We start from the raw sequence: 18,412 nt of genomic DNA, 5'->3' as shown, positions 1-18,412 counted from the left end.
ACCTTACCCATACAATCCTTGACCCAAGTGATCCATACTGTCTTATGCTCTTCTTCCATCTTTTACTCACAACTATACATACACCTTCCTTTGCCCTCTCATTCTCACCTACTCCTGCACATATACCCCATCCATACTCCCATTCTCTCACACTTTCTCCTCTTCATTTTGTTTCATTTATTCCACATACATCCACTTTCGCACCCTCAAGCACCTGGACGATCTCTCTCTCTTTCACCTCATCATTCGCTCCTCTTACATTCCATGTTGCCATTACCAAGTCCTTTGTCCAGCCCTGGGTCATCATCGTTTGGTCAGTCCTTGTCCGAGACTTCTTGTTTGTCTTTTTAGTTAGTTGTTTTCCGGGGAGGGGCACTAACCCTCCGCCAACCCTTTTAGTCGCCTTTTACGACAAGCAGGGATACCGAGGGAGTATTCTTGAAATGCCCCTCTACCCCCAGGGGGGGTTCAGTTTTCAACCTGGAAGGGCCGGATAGCCTTCACTGAACCTTTCAGTAACAGGGATCCTTCTTAATTTAATCTGGAGGTGGTTTTATTTTAAAAAGAATATAAACAATTCACTGGATTGAAGTGGTTAAGCTATAGCTAGGTATAGCAGATACCTGTTCTTATATTTTTTACCAAAATATATAAATAACTTACTTAGATATAGCCCCCATTAACCCCTTCAATGCGAAGACATCTTATTTGCATTCTTCGTGTTATCTACTGATGATTTTATTCCATTTTAGGAAAGATCTCTCAGGCAACAGAGGTTAATGAAGGATATGTCTAAATCCTCCAGTTTGATGCCTTACTTTGTGCAAATAACATAACTTTGGTGGTGGTATGAATAAAAAAAAAAAAAAAATGCTATGGGATTTACTTATATGATTACTAGGGAGCTCAATGAAGTTGAATAATCATCTGTTGTTAGAAATAAAGTAATAAGGAGGATATCTTTCTACAACAGCATTAATATGTCAATAGTATTGAATAAAGTAATAATCAAGATAGTAAATCTTTTATGCTTATCAAAGTGACTGGAAGTGAAATTTTTCTGCTTATCAAAATTATTGGACTTTAACCCTCTCACTATACATACATATATACAGTAAATATATGCCGGTGTATATATATATATATATATATATATATATATATATATATATATACAGGTAAGCCCTTAATTCACGCGAACTTTTTTCACGCGATTTCGGTTATCCACAAATTTCGTACAATAATTAAAACATAAAATTATAGTATTCAAATAAATCATTTTAATGTACAAGAGAAATAAATAAAATATAAAAATGCCTACCTGTTGCCTGTGTGCATACATATGTGTGTGTGTGTGTGTGTGTGTGTGTGTGCGGAAGGTCGGTCCACACAGTCAGTTTGAATCCGACGGTCGAACCATGCATGACTCGCGAATCGTTATTTGTGGCTTATTTTTCTGCCTTCCAGTGATTGCTTGCCTTGTCTGCCAACCTGGGGCCTAAGCATAGTGCTGGTGATGCATATGGTAACACATCAAAATGGACTCGTAAAGTGATGTTGCTGACAGAGAAAGTTAAAGTGTTGGACAAACTTAAGGGAGGAATGTCGGCGACAATTCCCTGTCAGGACGATTCCCCATCATTTATTTACATACCAGTTTATTTAGCAAGTACAGTACACTAGTTTTTTACTTATATGAGATATAAAATCTACCTGAAAATTAGTTATTAAAGTATTAATTAATCAATAATAAGTATTATTATAGAATGACAGAATCATCCATGTTTCGATGGTGAATTGACTTCATGGTGAATTGTCTCTGAACCATGTGTTTGGGGTGAGTCAACTGTTCTTACAATAAAGAAGACAGAACGTAGCACACGGGAGTCAGTGAGGGCTAGTGCACCAGACTGTGCTAAAGTGTCTTCACCTACGCCTGTGAACTGGCTTGGAACCGTGTGTTTGGGGTGAATGAGTCAACTGTCTGGACAATAAAGAAGGGAGAATGTAGCATATGGGAGGCAGTGAGGGTTTGTGCACCAGACTGCTGAAGTGTCTCCACCTACGCTTGTGCTTCTCAGGTTTCAGTGTTAAATTTCTTACATTTTTGTTGTTTTTCATACTTTATGCTAGTTTATAAGGTGTATTATAATGCATAAACAGTATTATTCAGATGTAATATACTTAGTAGACATGCGTAATTATGTGCACACAAGGGCAAAATGTATACGCGAATTTACCACATACGCGAAGGGTCTGGGAACGTAACCCTCGCGTGAATTAAGGGCTTACCTGTATATATATATATATACTGTATATATATATATATATATATATATATATATATTGCAGTGGATACTCAAATGGCTGATGATGATGATGATGATATTATATATATATATATATATATATATATATATATATATACTGTATATATACAGTACCCTCGCGTCCATGGGTCCCGTGTTGGACCAAAAACGTGTTGGACAAACAACAGAGCTTATGGGGAAAAATGAATTATGTCAGCAACCCTAGGAAAAGTCATCCTAAATACCTACCATATACCTTTACATATATTGGTACTAATGTAATTATAATAAATGGTGCTGTACTATGAATGATAACTAACCTTTTAGGATAATGTTGGTGGGCTTTCTGGGAATGGAAGGTGGTATCCGAGGCTGTACGTAGTCCTACTGGGTCCCCGGAGGATGGCTGCTGGTGTCACTAGCGGGTAATGGCTGCTGCTCCTCTTCAACCTCTCTCATAAATCCTGCGAAATCACTCTTAGAATCACTATCCTCATCCACATCCATGGAAAGTCCTGCTTCTGCCTGTCCTAGCACTCCGTAAGCCTTCACTGCTGCCAGGATCTTGTCTTGGTTTTTTATTATGGTCCTCACGCTGGCTTCATTCACATCGTAGGCCTTGGCAATGTCCACTTTCCTCTCCCTTTTCTTCTTCCTCTCGGATGATTTCTAGCTTGGTGGCCTGAGGGAGGTGCCGCCGCTTCTTGGGGATCTCAGAAGGCTTCCTAGGCATCATGAGCAGGATAAAATGCAGTTGCAAGGGCAGAAAATGCAATGAGAAAAAAGCACCTTCCAATGCGAATTATGCGACTGAGTGGCACTGTGGCGGGAGAAATTTAAACAAAACATCACGTGAGAGCAGAAGCATTTTTGATTGGACGACATCACGATCACGTCACGATAGCGGGTGGGGGAGGCAACTTGATCAGAAGTTTTGATTGGCCGTCAGCATCACAGGAACATCCAGTATGACCGTGTTGGACCGGGGGTGATCGTGCTAGAGGCGAACTCTGCGGATTTCGTCCACTTCTCGGAGCTCCGTGCGTGTTATGCTAATGCACCGACGTTACAGTAATCAAATTGAATTAAATCGTACTAATTTTTTGCTCCCCGTGCTGGACGCGAATCGTGCTGGACAAACACGTGTTGGACGCGAGGGTATTGTATATATATATATATATATACTGTATACATATAAACACAAATACGTGCATTTTATATTAATGCTTAACTTAATGGTCTCTCTCTTACATGAACACCTTCAATCAGGGGACACAATGTTTGTTTTATTCACGCTACTTCAACATTTTTATTAAACTCTGTGATGTCCTCTAGTAAAGTTAACCCCTAGGCTGCGGCGGCCTTAAACATTTCCTAGGTCCGTGGTGCAGGAAATCAGGTAAAAAAAAAAAAAAAAAATCCATCCATCATCCAATCCTACATTGCCCCATGAGGAGAGTGGGAGCCCGGGGCTAGGCAGTTGGTCCCGACATTTAAGATGAGAGTGAAGGAAAAAAAAAAAAAATCCATTTCATCAAGTGTTTTGACCCACTAATATCTAACTAAACATTGTAACATTTTAGTCTGACAAAGTTTACACTCCACACTGATGATTTAAGACCCACTCATCAATCACAGCCATGCAGTAGAAGTGAAAAATGACCGAAAAGTTCACAATATTTCACACAGCTCTTCCGGAATATATGCTGCAGTCTACTGATCGGCATTTCCGGAATGCTACATGCAGCCGAGGGGTTAAGGGAGACTGTATCTAACCCCTTCAGGCACAAGTATCTCCTAAGCTAAATAAAATCACTATGAGATGGTAGGAGGGAAATGAAAATGTACATCATCTGACTGAAGGGGCTCTTGCCAAACTTGGTGGTTCCTAACTTACATTCATTAACCGTTTGACTTCCAGGATTTCTTCTGATGAAGAAAATCAATTTTTTTTCTTTTTTATGTGGGGAAGAAGGAACCAAAGGCAATGAGCCTGCAAAACTGTTCCTTCCAAGAGAAAAACAAAATACAGGAGAGCCAAATTCAAGATCAATTCATTTCGAGATGCCTTGACACACTGCGTTTGAAAGACTGGAGATCATAGGAAGCAGGAAATAAAGACAGAGGGAGACAGTTCCAGAGTTGACCTGTTGCATAAATGAAGGACTGGGAGTAACGGATAACTCTTGCATTAGAGAGTTGGACAGAAAAGGGGTGAGAGTTTGCTGCTAGACGGGTGCTACGCACCCGTCGTTGAAGTGGAGGAATGCATGCAGCCAGTTCAGAGGAACAGTGACCACTGAAGTTGAGATAGAATGGAGATAAAGATGCAACATTGCGGCGAAGAGACAGAGGTTGAAGGGAGTCAGTAAGAGGGGGAGAGTTGAGACGAAAAGCCTTTGACTCCACCCTATTGAGAAGAGCTGTATGTGGGGAGCCTCCCCACACACGAGAGTTGTACTCCACACAGGGGCGGATAAAACCCCTGTATAGAGTCAACAATTGTGCAGGGGCAAAGAAGGAACGGAGTCAGCTTAGCACACCCAATCTCTTGGAAGCAAATTTTACAAGAGATGTAATACGATCTTTCCAAGCGAAGTCCCGAGCAAATGAAACCCCAAGCATGTTCAACGATGATGCAGGATTAAGTTGAGTATTATTAAACATAGGTGGGTATACCTGTGGAAGATTTTGTCAGGTTGATAGGTGCAAAAACTGAGTCTTTGATGCATTAAAAACCACCAGATTATTTTTACCCCAGTCAGAGATACGAGCCAAGTCAGACATTAGGTGTGCCATAGCCTCATCCCTTGCCTGTTGAAGTAACTGCTGAGATGGACATTGTGGGAATCGAATGGAAAGGTGAAGGGTGGAGTCATCAGTGTATGAGTGGATAGGGTTAGATGTACAGCTTAGATCATTGATGAATAAAAGGAAGAGAGCTGGTGATAGGACAGAGCCCTGAGGAACACCACTGTTAACAGATCTAGGAGAAGAACGATAGCCGTCTACAACAGCGGCTATAGAACGACGAGAAAGGAAGCTAGAGATGAAGGCACAGATAGAAGGATAGAAACCGTAAGAGGGCAGTTTGGAAATTAAAGATTTATGCCAGACTCGATCGAAAGCCTTTGAGATGTCAAGTGCAATGGCAAAGTTTTCGCCAAAGTCCCGAAAGGAGGATGACCAGGAGCCTGAAAGGTAGGTGAGAAGATCGCCTGTGGAGCGTCCCTGACGGAACCCATACTGACGATCAGAAAGAAGGTTGTGATAGGAAAGATGCTTTAAAATTTTTCCATTAAGAATAGACTCAAAAACTTTTGAGATACAGGATGTTAAAGCAATTGGACGATAGTTAGAGGGTTGGGAATGGTCACCCTTCTTTGGGACTGGCTGAATGAGAGCAAACTTCCAGCAAGACAGAAAGGTACAAGTTGACAGACAAAGGCGAAAGAGTTTGCCTAGGCAGGGTGTAAGCACAGAAGCACAGTTCTTGAGAACAACAGGAGGGACTCCATCAGGCCCATATGCCTTATTAGAACTGAGGCCAGCAATGGCAGAAAATACATCAGCTGAAGAAATTTTAATGTTAGCCATGAGAAAGTCAGAGGGGGGAAGTGATGGAGGAACAGCACCGGAATCGTCTAAAGTGGAATTGGAGAAGAAAGTCTAAGTGAAGAGATCTGCTTTATCAGTAGAAGAAATAGCTACAGAGTCATCAGAGTAGAAAAGAGGAGGGAAGGATGATGAGGTAAAGTTGTTAGAAAGGTTTTTGGCAAGGTGCCAGAAGGAGCGGGAAGAGTTCGAGTTAGAGAGTTGATAGCATTTTGTACGGATGAAATTATTTTTTGCAGAGCGAAGAACAGACTTAGAACGATTCCGGGCAGAAATGTATAAAAGATGCGATTCAGGGGTGGGTTGGCTCCGGTACCTTTTATAGGCCCTCCCCTTGTTGCGGACAGCATTAGAACAAGCGTGATTAAACCAAGGCTTTCGTGCATTAGTCAAAGGATATGAGAAAGGAATGTAAGCTTCCATGCCCGAGAGAATAACCTCCATAATGTGCAAGGAACACTCAGATGGCTCACGGCCATGGAAGCAATAATCATTCCAGGGAAAATCAAAGAAGTACTGCCTGCCTCCCATTCCGCAGCTCCAAAGTGCCAGAGACAATGTTTTTTTGGAGGGTCCGCAGGCCATACCGGAGCAATAGGACAGGTTAAGGTGATAAGGTTGTGATCGGAGGAGCCCAACGGAGAGAAAAGATTAACAGTGTAAGCAGAAGGATTAGTTGCAAGGAAGAGATCAAGTATGTTGAGCTCTCTCCAAGGCGGTCAGGGATACGGGTAGGGTGCTGTACAAGCTGCTCTAGGTCATTAAGGATAGAAAAGGTGTAGGCTTGTTCACCAGGTGGATCAGTGAGAGGAGAGGAGAGCCAAAGGTGGTGGTGAACATTGAAATCTCCAAGAATGGAGATTTCAGAGAAAGGAGAAATGGATAGAATGTGTTCCATCGTAGAAGTAAGATAGTCAAAGAATTTTTGATAGTCAGTAGAAGTAGGAGATAAGTAAACAGCACATATATATTTGTCACGAATCAATTCGCGACATTTCCTTTTTGTGAGAAGCCACGAACTATTAGTGGAAAACTCACTGTTTTTCGTTCAGTTAACCGCTCATTCGGACGGAAGCTTTGTCAAATCAGTTTTTCATTGTCATACGTGATCGTCTCTGTGTGAGACATTAGCGCTTCCGATGAGCGATTGTTTTGGGCGCGTTTCGCTCACTCGACCGTTAGAAAATACGGCTTAGTGCTCCGCCTTTCTTTCCCATGTATATGAATTCAGTCTTGTGTTTGCTGTGACAGAGAAAGGGTCTGTGCTCAGAAGTGGAGAGGTCAGCTAGCACCCCAAGCTCCATTAGTACAGTTAATCCCAGTACTCCCACCCCCCACTCCTCGGGTGATACATAGTATTCATCGACTGGTATTTCTTTTGTGTATTTTGTAGTTTTAAGAGCTTAGTTAAGGTGTTTTTTCCTAGGCGTAAGTATTTAGCTTCTGTGTGAGTGAGCGAGTGCGTCTCATTGATTTGATTTGAAATGTAATGTTAAATTTATTTTTGTAATCAATAAATTTAACAGTCCTATTTCTTGAGCTTAATGTAGAGTAAAAATCTTGTTTCATTTCTCCATAATTAAGTTTATTTCCCATATAGCTCCTAGCTTGCATAAACGTTTTACTATTCATAACTGGTACTTAGACCAGTCTTGTATTAACTTAAAATCCGTTGTGCCAGGAGTTAATGCATCAGCAAGAACCTGATGTTATTATTATTAGTATTAGTTATTTATTGTCAGGGGTGATGTAACTTTCTCCAGAGGCTAACAGTACAGTAATTCAGCAATTGTGAGTAATTAGTCTCTGCTGTGTACTGTTGAGGAAGTTTATAAATTCTCGTTCTCAGAGAATCGTGCTAAGCCAGCGTAAAGTATTCGTTGCTTGATGTAGCAAGACAATCATTGTCTCTGCTCTTCAATATTATTGAATATTATTATCAAATTAAATAACATTTAACAATTTATATCAAAATTACCGTGATATTATAAAAACCCCCGTGACAATTGGCGACCTCATTCCAGGATATTAACTCCTAGCTCTAAAGCTATTCACGAGATAGTGCTCACTCATTCATATTTAGGTATTTATCATTAAAGTTTATAGGCACAAGCTTCCTGGTGTTTACCCTTAATTTAGCAAGTGAATTTTGCTTTATTAATCAATAGAATACTTAACTCTAGTTTATTTTTGGTAACGCCAGACAATTTTATTCGCTTCTGGGAAGTCGCCGTACCATTGTGTTTATTATTGAGTCTTCCCAGTCATTTACATTTTTGATTTATTCTTTGCCAGTTAACTGGATAAGACTGGTCACCACTAGCTTGTGTCTGTACTCTTTACTTGTGTCATTAGTATTCGTCGCTAAGCAGTCAGTACTCAGTTTCGGTTACTTAGTAAATTGAGCTAGCATCATGGCAGCCAGTGCTTATGTACAGGAAGCCAAAGATATTGGTCTCACAGACCCAGAGAAAATACAGAGTTACGTTCTCTCATGGTTCAATTACGAGCAAGAACGTGAGAAAGACGCTCGTGAACGTGAGCGAGAACAGCGCGAATATGAGCGAGAACAGCGTGAACACGAACAAAAACAACGCGAGCTCAAGTTAGAAAAAGAGCGACAACAGCGCGAACACGAGCGAGAACAGCGCGAATACGAGCGAGAACAACGCGAACACGAGCTAGTACAAGAGCGAGAACAGCGCGAATACGAGCGTGAACAACGAGACAAAGAACGAGAACATGAACTTGAAGTGCTGAAGCTCAAGCGAGATTCCTTGGGTTCAGACACATCTGGTGCAGTTGGTTCAAGCTCCACGAGCGCTCTCCCTGCACATGTTATGGTGACACCACACATCAAGCTTCCTTCATACAAGGAAAGCGAGCGAATCGAGCCGTACATAGCTCGTTTTGAGGACATGGCAGACATGTATCAACTGGATGAGGCAGCTAAGCGGATCCAATTCCTTAGTTTATTTGAGGGCCCCGCCCTCGATATTCTCCACAGAATTCGTGGAGACAATCTCACATATGAGATGATGAAAGCTGCACTCATTAAGGCGTATGGTCTCACAGCAGACGACGCCAAAGTTCAGTTCATGCGAGCTCGTCTCCAAGACAAGGAGACAGCTGTTCAGTTCCTTGATCGTCTCACAGCTTACTTAAATGAGTGGATGGAGAAAGATGAAACTCCTTCCACGCGTGAGGGGATAATTGACCTTATGCTGCGTACACAGCTAGAGAGGTCGTGGCCTGCTGAGCTCATAGCACAGCTTAAGATCTGCCAGGTGAAAGATGCCAGCCAAATGGCAGAGAAGGCTGACGCATTCTTTACTGCATACGGGTATCAAGCTCGTAAGCAAAACACCTGGAGCAGAAAAGATACTGCCAAGTCTGGGAAGCCGTCTCAGACTGAACCCCAGCAACAAGGCCATTCTCAGAATAATGGCCAAGGTCCAAAACCGCAGTGGAAGGACCAGGGGCAAAACACTCAGAAACCTGAGTGGAAGCGGTACAACAAGTACCCTAACCAGCAGCAGTATCAGCCACGCAACCGACCGTCGGGACAAACTTTTCCACCACCAGCTCAAAAGAGGCAGGAAGCGAATGCAGCCTTCATTCCTCAGCAGCAGCCTGGTGGTCACGTCCCTACCAGTGTGGGTACTTCCCCACAGTTCACTAGTCCCACAGTGACAGTGAACCCCCCTCCACAGATGGCCAATGTTCCATCTTCCCAATATAATTGTCAAGGCACAATGTTCGCCGCATCAGTTCAGCAGCCTCATGAGTGGCTAGCTGCTTCCTCCACAGGCCCTCCCACAGGTGACAGTACCTTCCTTGTTCAGCAAGGGTTTGTGGGAGACATTCCTGTGAAGGTCCTGAGAGACAATGGTTCCTCAGGTTGCTCTGTCAAGCAGAGTCTAGTTCGGCCTGAGCAGTATACAGGTCGACAGATCCATGCAAAGCTTATTGATGGATCAGTGAGATTGTTCCCTGAGGCATGTATCCAGGTGACATCTCCATTTTATACTGGTACGACACTTGCAGTTGTCATGCCAGAGCCTCTATTTGACTTGATAGTACGCAATATTCAAGGAGCCAAGGATAGTTGCTCTGATGATGGCGCCACTCAGACTTCGGCTGCTGCGGTAACACGAGCCATGACTGAGGCTCCAAACTGTGTCACCCCAGTGATCATGGAATCGCCGCAAGATCTGATGTGTAGTCAATTTGTTGTACAAGAACAACATTCTGACCAGACACTTGCTGCCGTGCGGAACAAACAAAAGGGTCGAGTGATTAAGTATTCACGGGGAGGTCGAGCCAAGTTCCTTCGCAAACAAGGATGGCTCTACCGTGAGTCACGAACACCCGAGGGCGAGGTTCGACTGCAGTTTGTCGTTCCCGCCAAGTACCGCCTAGCAGTGTTACAATGGGGTCATTGTTCAGTCTCAGGGGGTCACATGGGCAAAAGGAAGACCCAGGGCCGTATCCGAGCTGACTTTTTCTGGCCAGGGATGGGACGGGACATAGATAGTTTTGTCCGTTCTTGCAGTGTGTGCCAAAGTATCACCACTAATCAGGGACATGCCCTTCCTGTGCCATTTGTAACTAAACCTGTAATCTCTGAGTCAGTTGAGAGACAGGGTAGTGGTGAAGTGGGTGCAGACCTGACGTCTCGCCCATTGGCCCCACAGGACACATTATGTCCAGGGCCTGTACATACATATTATGTACCGTAAGTTAAGGGGGAAGTTGAAAGGCGACTTGAGGCTATGGAAGACCCAAGTTTGCACAAGGATTCTCAGCTTCCCAATACTAATATAAGTATTGTAGGTTAAGGGGGAAGTTCGAGAGAGAACTCCGCAGAGGCGACTTGAGGCTATGGAAGACCCAAGTTTGCACAAGGATTCTCAGCTTTCCGGTACTAATATAAGTATTGTATTGTAGGTTAAGGGGGAGAGAGAACTCCGCAGAGGCGACTTGAGGCTATGGAAGACCCAAGTTTGCACAAGGATTCTCAGCTTTCCGGTACTAATATAAGTATTGTATTGTAGGTTAAGGGGGAGAGAGAACTCCGCAGAGGCGACTTGAGGCTATGGAAGACCCAAGTTTGCACGAGGATTCTCAGCTTTCCAGTACTAATATAAGTATTGTATTGTAGGTTAAGGGGGAAGTGAGAACTCTGCAGAGGCGACTTGAGGCTATGGAAGACCCAAGTTTGCACAAGGTTTCTCAGCTCTCCGATATTAATATAAGTACTGTAGGTTGAGGCACAGGTTGAGGACCCGTGTGCGGTTCGAGGCTATGGAAGACCCGAGTTTGCACAGGGATTCTCAACTTGCCGATCATAATCGTGTGCTAAAATTAATGGCGACCTCGAGTGTACTTTTCATAGCATGTACTGACTGCTAGCCAGAGAGAGTAATTGTAACATAATAAGAATTTTGTCTCATTGACACTTTTGATGCTCCACCTCAATTGGTTTTGCAGGTTCAGCAATGGGTGTAGCAGTTTTGCTGTGCGGACCAGCTGATCGTCTGCCGCACGCTGCCGCCTCTTCTCCTCTGCCTTCGTCGTCGCCATATTATTTACTGTGTCATTTTACACGTAGGTACAGTTACACTACAACTGTCACACCTACACCGTGTATTACATACACCACGCTACACAACAATTAGTTGTCAGTGTAAATGTAGCGAATTTTCGCTCAGTTTGACCTGAGTACAGGATTTTCACCGTCGTCACGGAGTTTTTCCCTCAAGCTTGCTTCTATTAACGTAAATACGAGGTTTTTTCGCTCACTGACGACTGCGACTTTCTCCTGTAGCAGGATAGCACACACACCACAGTGTGAATCTTGTGTGACTGAGTTAGGATTTATATGTATAAATATTGAAATCTTTCTTCTGAAGGAAGAAAGATTTAATTTTCATGGGGCGTAATGTCACGAATCAATTCGCGACATTTCCTTTTTGTGAGAAGCCACGAACTATTAGTGGAAAACTCACTGTTTTTCGTTCAGTTAACCGCTCATTCGGACGGAAGCTTTGTCAAATCAGTTTTTCATTGTCATACGTGATCGTCTCTGTGTGAGACATTAGCGCTTCCGATGAGCGATTGTTTTGGGCGCGTTTCGCTCACTCGACCGTTAGAAAATACGGCTTAGTGCTCCGCCTTTCTTTCCCATGTATTTGAATTCAGTCTTGTGTTTGCTGTGACGGAGAAAGGGTCTGTGCTCAGAAGTGGAGAGGTCAGCTAGCACCCCAAGCTCCATTAGTACAGTTAATCCCAGTACTCCCACCCCCCACTCCTCGGGTGATACATAGTATTCATCGACTGGTATTTCTTTTGTGTATTTTGTAGTTTTAAGAGCTTAGTTAAGGTGTTTTTCCTAGGCGTAAGTATTTAGCTTCTGTGTGAGTGAGCGAGTGCGTCTCATTGATTTGATTTGAAATGTAATGTTAAATTTATTTTTGTAATCAATAAATTTAACAGTTCTATTTCTTGAGCTTAATGTAGAGTAAAAATCTTGTTTCATTTCTCCATAATTAAGTTTATTTCCCATATAGCTCCTAGCTTGCATAAACGTTTTACTATTCATAACTGGTACTTAGACCAGTCTTGTATTAACTTAAAATCCGTTGTGCCAGGAGTTAATGCATCAGCAAGAACCTGATGTTATTATTATTAGTATTAGTTATTTATTGTCAGGGGTGATGTAACTTTCTCCAGAGGCTAACAGTACAGTAATTCAGCAATTGTGAGTAATTAGTCTCTGCTGTGTACTGTTGAGGAAGTTTATAAATTCTCGTTCTCAGAGAATCGTGCTAAGCCAGCGTAAAGTATTCGTTGCTTGATGTAGCAAGACAATCATTGTCTCTGCTCTTCAATATTATTGAATATTATTATCAAATTAAATAACATTTAACAATTTATATCAAAATTACCGTGATATTATAAAAACCCCGTGACAATATTTAGTCAGAGAATGAAAGGAAAGCTGAAGCCAGAGTGTAGAGAATTCATAAGAATCAAGTTCAGGAACACCAGAGCAAGATAAGTTGTTGCGTATATATACACAACAGCCACCTTTGGCTTTGAAATGAGTATAGAGCAAGTAGGAGGATACAGAAAAGGGTTTGCTGTCAGTTGCCTCAGACAGCTGAGTCTCAGTTAGGAAAAGAAGGTGAGGTTTAGAGAAGGAGAGGTGGTGCTCAACAGAGCGAAAGTTAGAGGAATGGCCACGAATGTTGCTAAAATGAAGAAGAAGAGTCAGACAGTGGTTCCAGGCACCTTGAGTTGTCACCAGGAGAGGGGCTGAAGGTGGGGGCATTTATGGTCCCCCCCCCTGGGGACTCCGAGGTTATGTTATTCGACGCCATTTTTTTTGAAAATTTTGAAAAGGAAGTGTGGTGTGTACTGTGCATGTAGTTTGGTGTTGATAGTTGAAGAAACTTGTATTGGAGAGCATGCTGGTCTACTCTCTGTGTTACTGAGACACTGAAAAAGTTCAGCAAAGGGGGATGGTCGGGACCTAGTCACGAGGGCTGATGAAATGGGAGCTCCAGCTCTCCCTGTCATCAGCTTTCCATTCACCTTGGGAGTACTGCCCTGAGATTAATAAAACTCCACAAGCCAAGAGCAGCAAATGGGTTACTGAAGATTGTTTTTTATGCCCTTGTCTGTTAGGATTTCTCACAACTGAACTAAGCATTCTGGGGTAACATTGAATAAAATACCCAAATGCACCAACAGCAGTGAAAAGGTTAGCACAAAGTTTCACTGTATGAACATAAGACAACTTACCTGCGAGCATCAATGTTGACATACATGCTGGGATTGGTGAAGCGGGGGTTGTCAAGTTCATTGTGGCCCCATCGTCGCCAGCATACAAAGTCCACAAACACATCACGCCGGAACGCCCGCTGATACTGTACTGCAAGACGAGCCGCCTTCACTACAGACTGCAAAGAATGGTCTATTTTGTACAGTGTCAGTATACACTTAAAATCTAAGATGTGTGCTCAAAAAATGTTACTTTATGTGACACAACTTAAAAGTTAAGGAATAATTCTGAGTATGACTGTGGGATTAACCCCTTAACCGCAGGGGGTCACTTTCGTGACGCTTGGGAGCAAGGGATCATACCGCGGGGCATCACTTTTGTGATTCTGTGTTATTTTGAATTCACCCGGGCTTTCAAGTGGTGGCTTGTATCATCTATCAGTACTGCCTATGTCCAACACTAGTCAGCATTCCTAATCTCATCTGTACTCCCATTCATTGTTGACAATTTAGCCATTTCTCCCCGTTCTTGACTCCCCTCCCTACCTCCCCTCCATTACCCTATCCTCTCGCCTGCCCGGCCATGCTACGCTAAGTAAATCTTCCCTGGAATTTTTCACTGATTTCATCCATTGAAATAAGCCCTATGCCCTATTCTTATACCAAATAATATATACAAGAAAGGAATAAGGTAAGTGAGAGTGCCATACACCTGGAATTGGCTAATTATCACCTGACAACACCTCACGTGCACTCGTTCGCTAATTTTCGCAGTTTATTTCCCCTTGAAATATGCTGTATAATCTATTTTTGTAATAAAAATATATATAAGAAAGGAAGGGAGAAGCCTAAGTGATATTTACATTCACCTGGAACTACCTAATTATTGCAGGCCACCACACTGTATTCTACACTAAGTAAATCTTCCCTGGAATTTTCCACTGATTTCATCCATTGAAATAAGCCCTATACCCTATTCTTATACCAAATAATACATACAAAAAAGAAATAATGTAAGTGATAGTGCCATACACCTGGAATTGGCTAATTATCACCTGACAACACCTCACGTGCACTCGTTCGCTAATTTTCGCTGTTTATTTCCCCTTGAAATATGCCGTATAATCTATTTTCGTAATAAATATACATATAAGGAGGGAAGGGAGAAGCTTAAGTGATATTTACATTCACCTGGAACTACCTAATTTATTATGTATTGTCTTGGTTTCCTGCCAATCATTTCATTGCTACATATTAGCAGGTCTCACAAGGCTAAAGTTTGTAGTATTGCACTCATCCAAGCCAGGCGGCACGAGGCCACCACTATCAGTTCACCGTTGTCTTTCAAAGTGAAGGTACGTCTGTTTGCTCCTGCTAATTACCGCAGTTTTTCAGCCCCATGCAAAGGGCCTTGTGACCTTTACCCCCTACTAAACCTCGTGTGGAAAGAGGTAAAGGGCTGACAATTGATAAAAGAGTGACTACGATCTTTCTACTGAGTAAAACAGTGCAAGTGGAATTGTAAATAATGTGTAAACAGCAAGTGAAAGCAATGAATGTACATATACGTGAACAGTGGAAAATAGTTTTATAAGTTACTTCAAGTGACAGTGCATAACACAGTGTAAATAAAATAAAAATGTAAATGACGTAAATAAAATAGAGAACGTAAATAGAAATGTAAACGAGTAGTATTATAAGAATACGAGTATATACCCTAGGAGTAATGAAAGTGAAAGTTTCACTCTAGCATGTATGAATACTATGAGTTATGAGAGTGAAGCTGAAAGTGACATTCACTCTCAATGCTAGTATACAGGACGAGAAAGTGAATGCTACGTATTTTACTGAAAGAAATTGAATGCCTACAGTGACAATAAACTACTATTACTGAAGGAAACTTATGGATAAAGACTGTAGATATATATAAGTGTTATATAGTAACAGAAATATAAACTGTGAGTGTTTTTATGAATAATAAATGACAGAACACCAGCGGCGAACTAGCGCAAGTGGGAAGGTCACACGCCCTCGTAATTTACATTCCTTACACAGTGTTTTTTTTTGGAGTAGGGATTCCAAACTATTTGACAATCATAGAATAGTGTTTCCAGTGATAATATCAGACTGTGGTAATCATATTACGGGTTGTCGGGAAGTGTAAAGTGGAGACTTTGTTACCCAACTTCAGAGGTCTCCACAAGTCCTATGGTACTCGACGAAGGCTCAACAAACACCCCAGGAGAAAGCTGAAGGTATGTGCCATTAGCATATATGATTTTAATATTCTAGGACTAATAACTGATTTTTGGCAAATATTTTTACAGAGTCTATCGAAGTGCGAATATGCCCGCGGGAGCCGCAAGAAAAAGCAAAACAAGCCCGCGGTGTAAGGGTTAAGGGGGGGGGGGAGAAATGACTTCAAAACAAATTTATGGTGCATCAGGAGCAACTTTAAGTGAAAAACATGAGCAAATTCATTAATAATTTGGTAACAAACAAATTTAAAGAGCAACTACCTCTGCATCCAGGAGTACTAATATACCATAACTTTTCCAAGCAACTTGCACAGTAAATTAGGGGAAACAAGCTACAAGCTTTGCAAGTAACCATGAAAATTCAATGAGTAATTTTTTTTCTGTAAATTACTGTGGATTTCATAAAAAAATGAATGCCAAAAAAGGCAACATATAACAAAAACTTTCTTTAGGTATTATCACAATCAAGAGTTCGCTGACATTCATCACAATCAAGAGTTCGCTTACATTCCCTCCTAGCTGTAGTGATGGATGGTGCTACACAAAATATTTTTATGTAACAGCAACATATATGTGCTGTGGTGTGGAAGGTTGTATTACTGCAAAGGCACAGTGGTCTGACAATACTTTATGTTGGTACTGAAGCATGTACTGTACGGTGCAGGGAATGGACAAACTGGACTGAAGGGGCTGTCACCCTAACATCTTACAGAGCTACTCTATTTACTACTGTTTTATATATATATATATATAATAAATCAAGGATTCGTAAATCACGGCTAGGTGGACATCAGACTGCCGGCAACCTTAAATCACTGTTAAGTCACGAAAATCGCGGATCTAGGCACCCAAGTGGCCCTTTTCCGAGGAGAATTGTAAATCGCGGTATTCAAATTGAAAATCACGACCCAACAACCAATCACCGCACGTCCCTGGTGACATATGTGCATACTAATGCCGCCATGTTGTTGTTGTTCTTGTCCTGCCAGTCCGCACACTACAGACCATCGCCGTGGAGCACGAGAGCTAACTGCCTTGTTTGTGCAACTTCCCCCGCCTCCTACCTGCCATGGCCCCTCCTGACCCCCCAATCAGGCGCTCTAAGCAGCATGGCGTCAAGAAGCTGCCGCAGTTGTTGTACAGTCAACGTTTGGAGCTCATTCGTCGTGTTGAGAGGGGAGAGAAGTTTTCAAAGCTGGCAAAAGAGTTTGGGAAGAACAAGTGTGGAGAGGTTCTAAGTTCTTCCCAACACCACCCCACTCCATTCACTTAAGCAATTTCATCATAGGATTAAGGTGAGATCCCATAACATGGCTTATTTCTATTTATTACATGCACTGAATATTCCTAAATTTGTATGTTTGTGTTTGATGGTGCCTAGATAGGTGTAGGTAGGGTGCTGTAGGGGCGGGTTGGCCAAAGTCCAGACCCAAATTAATTTTTCACAAAGGAGTTATTATTCATAAATCACGGAATGCGTAAATCACGGCAGTGGTCCAGACCCAAATTGCCACGATTTACGAGGATTGAGTGTACCTGTATATTATATCTCTCCATCATCTAATCCTGTGTTGCCAGAGAAGCATAGGAGCCTGGGGCTAGGAAAGTTGGTCCTGACCCTGGGTGGTATTACGTAAGCAATAAACCCCAACCACCCCTTGGATATAAACCTTCACCAGCTCAATCCACCTTAATTGCCCACTACACTACCATGCACCATAATTTGGTTATATGGTTACCACCCGGCATAGTAAAAGGTTTCCTGGTGTATAGGAAACCATTTGGCTTGTCACTCAGTGTACAGTCACCCACAGGCAGAAAGAGGAGGAAAGAATGAAGGAAAGAAAGACAGAAGAGGAAGTGTAAAGTCACCCATAGGCAGAAGGAAGAGGAAAGAATGAAGGAAATAAAGACGGAAGAGGAAGGAAAGAAGGAAGAGAGGAAAGGGCAGTCACCCGAGAGCAGCATTACAGAGTGAGTGGATGGTGTGTGCCCCCACCTACCACTTTATATATATATATATATATATATATATACTATACATGACTCATGATGTCAAGTTCATCTCTGCACATTTCCCCCAATGAGTTAATTCACTGTCAGTTAGTTTATTTCCCTAAAGTCCAATAAACTCTTTTTTTAAATGTACCTCAGGCTGGTCTCCATTTACATGAATAACTGGTATACTGCACATTTTAGCAATGTCAGTGCAGTATGTAGTAGATCTTGTTCGTTCACCAGGAGTCGTGTAGCCAACCTATGAAAAAACAATTACATGATTAGTTTAAATTTTTTTAGACGTGACAACAGTATACATTACAGAGCTTAGCCACTGACCCCCCATGCTCCAAAGGTAGTTGGGTTTGGCTGTTATTTAAAACTTTACCACTGAGTATTTTCTCACCCATCCTCCCCCATAATTGGCTCAGTTTCATTTTCTAT

The 18,412-nt window shown here is 42.1% G+C and overlaps 1 protein-coding gene across 1 annotated transcript in view; it reads right to left on the bottom strand.

Moving 5' to 3' along the window:
- The window catches only part of LOC145398628 (2-oxoadipate dehydrogenase complex component E1), a 148,455-nt gene that overhangs the window by 114,946 nt on the left and 15,097 nt on the right, over window positions 1-18,412 (bottom strand). Inside the window, exons 8-9 of the mRNA XM_080271438.1 lie at window positions 18,120-18,227; window positions 13,734-13,891 (exon numbers count right to left, since the gene is read on the bottom strand). Coding sequence (XP_080127564.1) covers window positions 13,734-13,891; window positions 18,120-18,227 — 266 coding nt within the window. The remainder of the gene's footprint in view (window positions 1-13,733; window positions 13,892-18,119; window positions 18,228-18,412) is intronic.

The sequence above is a fragment of the Coenobita brevimanus genome, chromosome 46, assembly GCF_032717465.1.
Source record: "Coenobita brevimanus isolate Jiangsu-jjx chromosome 46, ASM3271746v2, whole genome shotgun sequence".
Lineage (NCBI taxonomy): Eukaryota > Metazoa > Arthropoda > Malacostraca > Decapoda > Coenobitidae > Coenobita > Coenobita brevimanus.
The sequence above is the reverse complement of the archived record's forward strand: the minus strand, read 5'-3'. Positions and strand labels throughout refer to the sequence as shown.